Raw genomic sequence first — 9,508 nt, forward strand, 5'->3', positions numbered from 1 at the left:
AGTCTTCTGTGTCCGTTTTAATTTCTCTGGTCCTGATTAAGGAAAAAAGCCCTCAGCTCCAGCTCAGCTGTGTGACTATGAAACTCTTTTGAGTCAAGCATTGAAACCAATGTCGTTCTCAAAGGAATTCGGGGTCTTTGGGGCTTCTTCATTTGCAGTTCCCAATTTAAAGCTCTCTTCAGAGGTCTGGTTTCCAAGAGTGAGAGCACAGCTATTACCAGCAATGCCAGCTGGATGCGTGTAAATTCCTGGTCATTGCCCTAATTTTCCAAATGGGCTCCAAATATGCATGAAATTTGTGTTTTGTCCCAGGATGAGTCTCTGGGATCACATTTAGTGCTGTAAGTGACAGCTCTGATGGTGCAGCTTGCTCGAAGATCAGTGCAGGCAGCCGGTCTGTGAAGTGATGCCAGTATAGTGAATATTTCTATTGCAGGCACTGATGGCCTGAGGGAGTTGGTTCATAAATGAAAACTGGTCACAGTGTTGGATTCCTAACATTAAGACTTACAGAGACTGAAGTTAACTGCTATTTCATTTGGGTACCATCATGCCCAGGTTGACTTTATTAGCTGTTTCTATATGCAGAGGGGGATAGGGATTGAAAAGTAGGGTTGCTCATCATTCTTTCTATGCCACGACCAATGTTTGCTGCTCATAGCACATCCCTCTGCTCTGGCTCTGGGGGTATCTGTGCACGTGTTGCCCATCAAACAGCACGCAGCTCATCTTCCTTCTGCTTGAAATATCCCTGCTAATAAGTAACAGAATCTCGAGCAAAGGAATCAAGTCATTCCTTCCTCTTTCTCTCTGGATTTGAGGCTGGTTGCTATGCAGCTGTAAACACTCCAGCAGGTTTTACAAGCTCTGCAGCAGCACTCAGTGTGGCTTGGAAGGCGGGATCAAACCGCTGGAATGTGGGATGGAAAGGCAAAACATTTGTGCTTGTGTAGGAGAATGAAAACAAAGCTGTGAGTGGGAGCCAGGCAGGCAGCCCAGCGACCCATGTCCTCCCTGCCCAGCCGGGAGCAGCCTGGGTTGCAGCTGTGCCAGCCTCAGCTCACACCAGCAGTAGATGGGGAGCCCAGCAGGGCTTGGCCATGCCATACCAGCACGCCGGGAGCCCCAGCTCACTCTCACTTCAGCAAAGCAATTCTATTCCATTCATTACACTCTCATCAGTGATGAAGGACAGCCCTGTGATCGATGGAGATCACTGATGCTTGGGGTGAGAGCGCTGTTAGCCAGCAGCGTGGCGGAGGCATGCAGAGCTGCTCCCATCACATCAGCAAAGCCCAGAGGTGTCGGTGCCAGCAGATGTGTTTGCACACACACTGCATATGCTGCTGACATCTCTCCCCTGCACCGCTGTGTTCCCGGCAGGAGGAGCAGCAAAGCAGAGCAGCAGCAAAGCGTGGGCATGCGGTCGTGCTGCACCGTGTTGTGATAGAGCCCTGTGATGTTAAAATGGAGCGAAGGTGAGGTCTCTGGAGGGGAGAAGGGTAGGCAGGGAACGGCAGTGAAAATGAAACACACACTGGGGTTTGGAAATGGCTTTTCTTTCATCCAAAACAAAGCGAGAGTTGTATTAAGCAGACCCAGCACTGCCCGATGCTCCAGCAACAGGTTGTTGTGGACTGGTGCCATCAGCACTGAGCCAGGAGGAGGTGGCTGTAGGGCTCTGGTGGTGCAGCAGTGGGGTGCTGCAATCACAGCCCTGTATCACCCCGAATTTTGCCATTGCCTCTGCACGGTGGGCCTTCAGTCCTACAGAGACGCTCCCATCACCATCCTTGCCTCGCTCTACCCAGCACAACAGCTCCTCAGTGTGTGTTTTCAGCACCTGAAATAACCTCGCAGCGTTTGCTGAGCTGCAGATCCCTCGGAGCCTCGGGGTGCAGCAGGTGCATGGCGAGCACCCCGCTGCTGGAGCACAGCAAAACTGCCGCAAGCAAAGAGCAGCTCGGGGGCAACACGAAGCTCTCTGCTCAGCTCTCATGCTGGGATCCAACGGAGCATGAAGCAGCGTGGTGCTCCCTTGCACAGCATCACTCGCTCTCCTGCTTCGGTGCTGCCGCTCCGCCAGCGCGTTCCCGAAAAGGCAGTGCCCATCCATCTTTAATGCGGGCACTAAATAACTTAGCGAGCTATCTATAATTTAATTAGATGGATGAGAGTGAGCGAGGTGTCTCCTACAGGAGGATACCGCACCCTCCCTGGGCAGCTGTGCCAACGCATCGCCGCTCAACACTCTTTCGGAGTAGAAGTTTCCCCCCGACGCCCACCCCTCCCGGTGCCCTCGCTTTCCCCCTGCGCTTCCCTCCCACTCACGCCCACAGCGGCGGGGATCACGCAGGTCCGGCCCTCCCCGCACGAGCCGATCGATGCGCTGAGGCCAATTGCGTGAGGTCCAACAGGAGCCCCACGCTCCTCCCCCTCCTCCTCCTCCTCCTTCTCCTCCTCGCCGCTTTCCTCGTCCCTTCCTCGGGTCCAGCCCGGCCGGGGGGAGGAGCCGCCCGCGCTCACAAAACCGCCGGCCCCGCACCAGCCCCGCACCGGCGGGGGGCACCCGGCGGCCGCCCGGAGCCATGCGCGGCGCTGCGGGGCCGGGTTGGGGCGGGGGCCGCCCGAGGCCATGAGCGCGGCGTGGGGCGGCCCCGGGCGGCGGCGGCGCGGGGTCGGGGGACGGCGGCGGGCGCTGCGGGGGTTGGGGGGGCTGGGAGGGCTGGCGGGGCGGCTGTTGCGCGCCTGGGCGCGCCTGGCCGGGGGTCGAGGGGGCCGAAACGCCCGGCGGCAGCCGCAGCCAGAGGACGACGAGGGCGGCTTCGGGAGCGCGGGGAGAAGGGAGACGGCGCGGGGCGTTGCGGCCGGGGCGGTGGGGAGCGGGGCGCGGCCGCCCGGCGCGCAGGGGCTGCGGAACCACGGCAACACGTGCTTCATGAACGCCGTGGTGCAGTGCCTCAGCAACACCGCCCCGCTCGCAGAGTTCCTGGCGCTCGGCCGCTACCGAGCCCGCGGGGCCCGCGCGGAGGTCACGCACCGGCTGGCGGCTCTGGTCCGCGCCCTCTGGAGCCTGGAGTACACCCCGCGGCTCTCCGCTGAGTTCCAGGTACGGCCGCTCCGGGCTCCGAGTTAACCCGGGTTGGGGGTCGGAGCCTCCACGGGCAGTTCCGCGACGGGGCGGGCGGCGGTGGCTCCTCGGCGGCTCTCGGAGCGGCTCCTCCCGGGGGCAGCTGCGCCTCGCACCGAGCTGGGTGCGCTGGGGAGGGATCGTGGGGACCCCCCGCTAATCACGGCGGGGAATCTCCTCTGCTCTGTGGAGGGGGAAACTGAGGCGCGGGGCGGTGCGTTCGGTGGAGATGCGGCTCCGATGGCCGCAGCACCTCCGTCCCGCTGCATGCTGTGCCCCGCAGAGCATCGTGGCCAAACACGGCGCGCAGTTCCGCGGCAACGCGCAGCACGACGCCCTCGAGTTCCTGCTGTGGCTGCTGGACCGAATGCACGAGGACCTGGGCAGCGCCTCGCCCGCATCGGGACCCCGCGCTGCCCACCAGGTGGGTGTCCCCGGGGGAAGGGGCAGAGCACCCAGGTCTCTCCCCATTGAGCTGGGGCCGCCCTGGCAGCGCCGCGACCGGCTGGTCAGCTCCAGCCCCGGGAAAGCAGCGATTGTCCCCTCCATCCAGGCTGTGTCCTGGGAGGACAGATCTGCGTGCTGAGGGCTGCAGGTTGGGTCTGCTGGGGACACTCCAGGAGCCCCTGGGGAATGTGGGGAGGTTTGGGGTCCTGCAGGGTGCACAGGCACTGAGCACAGTGAGTTCCCTCCCCAGGCTCCCCTCTGACACAGCAGATGGGCCCTGGCCCCCAGTAGACTGCGAGGACGTGTCAGGCTCAGCGGGACCCATTGCCAGCAGATGGCTCTGGGAGAAGCATTGTCTCTTCCAAATATTTTCAGGCTTGTTCACTGCATCACCACAATCTCCTGCCTCCAAAAGCAGCCTGGTCCTTCTCTGACAGCACCTCCTGGTGTTCCTTATCCCAGTGCTGCTGTATGTTGGGTACCTTTGCCTCAAGTGCGCCCATTTCACAGGACAGCAGACTGAACACAGTGGGACTGGGTTGGGTCCCCATGCCACGCAGCCTGTGGGGACCCCACAGCAATGCCTGAGGATGGTGGGGACCACGAGGGCCATGCTGGTGTTGGGCTTACCCCATTTGTTCTGTGTCCCCGCAGCAGCGCAGTGCAGAGCAGAGCAGTGCTGGTGGGGAGAGCTTCGTGCAGAGCCACTTCCAGGCACAGTACAGGTGAGCTCTGTGGGCAGGATGTGGCCCTGTGGTGTTGGGAGGGGGGCTGAGCTGTGCCCGGCTTTGCTTTGGGCAACACAGTACTGAGCCACGTCCCTGCATGGCTGTGCAATAGGCTCACAGTGAACAGCTGCTGGCTGTGCCTCGTGCCAGGCGTGCACTGCGGGATGTGGCTGTGCCTTGTGGCCATCCAGCCCCCCAGGGACGTGTCCCCATGCCCCACACTGGTACTCACATTGGTGTGCCCATGTGTGCAGGTCCTCCCTGACGTGCCCGCACTGCCGGAAGCAGAGCAATACCTTCGACCCATTCCTGTGCATCTCTCTACACATCACCGTGCGCCAGACCAGGTGAGCGCATGGCGAGGGGACGGCCAGCACCAGTCGGGGTGTCCGGATCCAAAAAGGGCCATCTGTGCCATATGGGGAGAACTCAGAGCACAGGAGGTGGCGGTGCTCAGCAAGGAGGGATGCCTGCTGGCACCACCACACCTGGGGCACATGTGATATCCCCACTGTGGTGTCCCCAGGGCACTGAATGTGACGCTGGTGCTGCAGCGCGAAGGCGGGCGCTCGTTGCGCGTGGGGCTGGCGGTGCCACTGCTGGGCACGGCTGCAGAGCTGCGTGAGATGGTGGCACAGGAGGGGGATGTGCCCCCCCAGCAGGTAACGGGGCAGCCCCCAGAGCCCCTGTGTGCTGGGCCAGGTGCCGTGTTGGGCCGTGTTATGTGCTTTGTACTGCACTGTGTGCTATGCCGTGTGCTGTGCCATGCACTGCACCATGTGCTGCACGCTGTGCTGTATGTGCCATGTGCTGCACCATGTGCCATAAGCCATGCTGCGTGCTGTCATGTGCTGTGTGCCATGGATTTGCACTGTGTGCCACATCCAGTGCCCTGTACTGCCTGCTGCCCACAGGTGATCCTGGCCGAGGTGTCCCCTCAGGGCTTCCTGCACTCACTGGATGACACCAAGGAGCTGAGCATGGCCGGGCAAGGGGCACCCCTGTATGCCCTGCAGGCCCCCCCAGGACCCCCCCCAGGTACTGGATACCACATGCAGCTGGTGGCATTGGTGGCATCCTACCGGTGTCCCCGTGTCATTGGTGGGAGGCAGGTGTGCTGTGCTGGGATTGGTGGGATGCTGGTGTTTGCTGTGCTGGGATTGGTGGCATCTGTGCTCCCCTCCCAATGACTGGTGGGAGCTGTGCCCGGTTTGCTGTGATTGGTGGGAGGGAGGTGTGTTTTGTCGCGATTGGTCAGAGGCAGGTGCATGCTCTGCTGCAATTGGTGGCGCCTTTCTCCCCTTCTGCTGCGATTGGTAGGAGCCTTCTCCCTCACGCTATGATTGGTGGGAGGCAGGTGTCTGTCTTGCTGTGATTGGTGGGAACCTCACCCCTCACGCTGCGATTGGCGGAGCCATTGGCGGGAATTTTCCCACACCCTCCTTGTCACCCCAGTGTCCCCATCCGTCCCCCCGGGGGGTTCCCACGGGCACGGCCGCACCGCGCTCACCCTCTGCCCGCAGGCGCCCACCCCGTGCTGCTGCTGCTGTGCCACGTGGCGGGCACCGGCCCGCACCGCGCCAGGTACCGCCATGCCCTGCCCCACAAATGGCCCCCCTGCATGTCCCTGTGCCCCCCAACCGCGTCCCCACGTCCCCAGGTTCGGACCACCGCTGGTGCTGCAGGTGGAGCGCGGTGCCTCCTGGGCACAGCTGCAGCGCGACGTGCTGGCCCCGCTGCGCGGCATGATGAGGAGCGCCGTGCAGGTGGGTGTCCTATGGGGGGCCGTGGTGACCACACCAGTGGCCGTGGTGTTGCCCTGGGTGGCCGTAGTGTCACTGGATGTGGCTGCAGTGTTACCCATCACTGCCACGTGGGTGCCACCACCCCGGAGGTATCCATAGGGCTGAGGGGAGCCCATGGCGAGTCACACACTGCAGCTGTTCACGGGGCCCCATCCCAGTCCCTGTGGGTGTGCCATTCATGGGTGCAAGAGCAGAACTTGGGTCCACTTGGGGACACTGAGATGTGGAGTGTTGTTCCAGCCCCGCTGGCACCCCAGTGTTCCTCGTGGCTGGTGTGGGGCTGTTGATGTGTCCTCGTTTCCCCTCACTGTGCTGTCCTGCAGGGCACGGCACCGCAGTTCCGCATCCATGTAGCTGGGGAGCCTGGCACCTACCTGTCCCCTCAGGACCCACACCCGCTGTGCCACGCAGCCATTGACAGGTGAGGGGGGGCCACCCCAAAGCCCTGCAGGGACAGGATGGCCCCATTCCACACCTTTCCCTTTGGGACGCTCCACTCAGGGTGCTGCAGCAGAGCCCTGCCGGCGGGCCCCCCCATGTGGTGCTGACAGTGGAGTGGGACATTGGCACCAAGGAGCGGTGAGTGCAGCACTGGTGGGGACCACAGCCCCGTGCTCCATCCCTTACACCCCCCCATCTCCCACCCTGCAGGCTTTTTGGCAGCGTGCAGCAGGAGGTGGTGCAGGACGCAGACAGCGTGCGGCTGCAGCAGGTGGCACACCAGCAGCACAGCTGCACACTGGATGAATGCTTCCAGCTCTACACCAAGGAAGAGCAGGTGGGGGCACCCAAAAAGCCTCATGCTGTGCTGTGCTGGGGTCGGGGGGGAAGGGGGGGACACACACACTTGTTTTGGGGTGCTCACAGTGTGTGCCCCCAGCTGGCTCCGGATGACGCCTGGCGCTGCCCGCACTGCCGGGTCCCGCAGCAGGGCACGGTGCAGCTCCGCCTCTGGACGCTGCCAGACATCCTCATCATCCACCTGAAGCGCTTCCGCCAGGTGGCCCAGCGCCGACACAAGCTGAGCACGCTGGTGCGCTTCCCCCTGCGTGGGTTGGACATGGCCCCACACCTGGCTCCGGGGGGGGGACGATGGCAGCACCCCCAGCGTCCACTTCGGAGCTGCCCCCCGGATGCTCTGTATGACCTTTATGCTGTCTGCAACCACCACGGCAGCATGCAGGGCGGGCACTACACCGGTGAGCAGAGGGTGCTGTGGGGCAGGGAGTCTGGCACAGCCCTGGGGTGGGGGGGCTGGGGGTGCTGCATGGGGTGTGCAGTGGGGTATGGTGTGGGATTGGGGGTCGCCGAAAGGAGTATGGCTTGGGCATGGCGTGTGTCTGGGATTGTGCTGCATGAGAACAGACAGTGAGGGAAGGGTGTGGGGCTGGGTGCATGGTGAGGACATGGTGTGGGGTTGTGGGCATTGCAGGGGGTGTGCAGTGGGGCAGAGCAGCGTGATGGGCTCGTCTCTGCTGCGGGGAGGGGTGGCCTGGGGGGCCCTGCCCCCTGCTCCCCCCTCCCTCACCCCTGCCCCAGCGTACTGCTGCAACTCCATGGACGGGCGCTGGTACAGCTACGATGACAGCACGGTGGAGGGAGTGCGGGAGGACGAGGTGAGCACCCGCAGTGCATACATCCTCTTCTACCAGCGCCGCAATGCCATCCCTGCCTGGTCAGCCAGCAGTGCTGCTAGAGGTGAGCAGTGTCACCCTGCTGTCACCACCTTGGCAGCACCCCCAGCCAAATGCACTTGCACACACACAGCACGATGTGCCTGCACACAGCACTGCTGGATGCACACACACGTGAACTCAAGGTGTGTGCGTGAGCTGCGTGCAGGTACGTGTGCACCTGGACACCTGTGCATTGCCACGCATGGGCAGTGCAGCAGGCAAGCATGCATTCACTTGCAGCACAGCTCCATGCACACACATGCTTGCATGCACGGGCATGCACAGCGTTGTGCAGACACGGCACATCCCTATGCTTCTGTGCACACTCCCTGCATGCTCACATACGCACATCGCTCACTGCAGCTCCCACGTTGCTGCATCCCCCAGCAGTCCCCAGCCCCACTCCCTGGCACTGTGCCCCCCTTGCAGCCCCTGCTCCCCGCAGGCAGCAACAGCTCAGCCCCATTGAACCACTGGGCGGCCCGGCTGGGGGGCACCAAGCAGCACAGCACAGAATCCCAGCCTGCGGCTCCTCGCTCATCCCCACCCTGCAGCCCGGACCTTAGCACCGCACAGGAGCAAGGTGAGCCCCCCCTGCCCTGAACCCTGCAACCCCCGTGCAACCCCCTCCATCTCCCCCATGCTCTCTCTCCTTGCAGGCGGCTTCGAGGCCCGGCCCCCGGTGCGGGGGGTGCAGAGCCGCAGCCTCAGCGTCAAGCTGCCCCTCCCCGCCCGCTGCAGCGTCCCCCCCAGGGCTGTGCCCCTGCGGTGGTCCTTCGCCTCACGCCCGCGGGCGGCCCCTGGGCAGCTGCTGCCGTACATCCCAATGGGGCCGGTAGGTGGGGGCGGTCCCCGTGTGCCTCACGTGGAGCAGAACGCCGTGCTGAGCGATGCGGTGGGCAGCACGCAGAGCACGGAGCCCCCCCACCGCACACCCACATCACGCCGGGCACACAGCGCCGGCCCCATTGGGATCTCGAGCCCCCAAAGCCCCCCACGGAGTGGAGAGCAGGAGACAGGACCCCCCCGGCTGCGGCAGGAGGGCGCCCCTCAGGCACGGTACGGCCCCCGCAGCCCCGACGGGCCCATCCGGCGCTCACAGAGCTCGGCCTGCCTCCCCCCACGGCTCCCACACCCCATGAGGCGCTCAGCATCGCTGGGCCGGGCCACGGGGGGCGCTGCGGGGACACGGGGCAGGGAGCGGGCAGCGACCCTACGGCATGGGGCTGTGCCTGAGTCCAGCTTCTGAGGAGGGGCAGGGATGGTTGTGGGGCTGAGCTGGCAGCGGGTGGGACCCGGACCATCGTGCTGTGGGGTCAGGGCATCCCTACGCCATTGGTGTCCCACAGCTGGCTACCCAGAGCCTGGAGCATCCTGCAGCTGCGTGTATGGCTCTAGGAGCATCCAGCACTGAAAGCATTGTGCAGTGGGGTATCTGCAAACAGGGCATCTCTGCACTGGGAGCATCCTGCATCTGGGTGCTCAGCACTGGGGGCATTGTGCCATGGGCCGTATGCAGTCAGGGCATCCCCGCATCATCAGCATCCCGGGGCTGGGTGCACGGTGCCAGAAGCATCCAGCAATGGGAGCATTGAGCTCTGGGCTATCTAGCAGCAGGGCATCCCTGTGCCAGCAGCATCCTGCATCAGGGTATCCATCACCACCTGCACTGGGATCATCATGCAACAGGGTGCCCAAAGTGGGGGTGTGCCTGCATACCAT

General features: G+C 63.5%; 1 protein-coding gene across 2 annotated transcripts; it reads left to right on the plus strand.

The window, feature by feature from the left end:
* Nucleotides 1-2,553: 2,553 nt before the first annotated feature.
* USP43 (ubiquitin specific peptidase 43) lies at nucleotides 2,554-9,460 on the plus strand. Of its 2 annotated transcripts, none has more exons than XM_072351714.1 (15): nucleotides 2,554-3,109; nucleotides 3,414-3,554; nucleotides 4,235-4,302; nucleotides 4,560-4,652; nucleotides 4,832-4,967; nucleotides 5,220-5,343; nucleotides 5,829-5,889; nucleotides 5,966-6,071; nucleotides 6,434-6,531; nucleotides 6,612-6,689; nucleotides 6,762-6,888; nucleotides 6,991-7,309; nucleotides 7,650-7,808; nucleotides 8,232-8,369; nucleotides 8,446-9,460. In XM_072351714.1, exons 1-15 carry the CDS (start codon nucleotides 2,636-2,638, stop codon nucleotides 9,033-9,035), a joined length of 2,712 nt encoding a protein of 903 aa, XP_072207815.1. In that variant the 5' UTR covers nucleotides 2,554-2,635; the 3' UTR covers nucleotides 9,036-9,460. The 2 variants fall into 2 exon arrangements, with proteins under 2 accessions (XP_072207815.1, XP_072207814.1); XM_072351713.1 differs by having other exon boundaries at nucleotides 2,555-3,109; nucleotides 4,232-4,302.
* Nucleotides 9,461-9,508: the final 48 nt, after the last annotated feature.

This window comes from Excalfactoria chinensis, chromosome 17 (genome assembly GCF_039878825.1).
Source record: "Excalfactoria chinensis isolate bCotChi1 chromosome 17, bCotChi1.hap2, whole genome shotgun sequence".
NCBI classification, from domain to species: Eukaryota; Metazoa; Chordata; class Aves; order Galliformes; family Phasianidae; genus Excalfactoria; species Excalfactoria chinensis.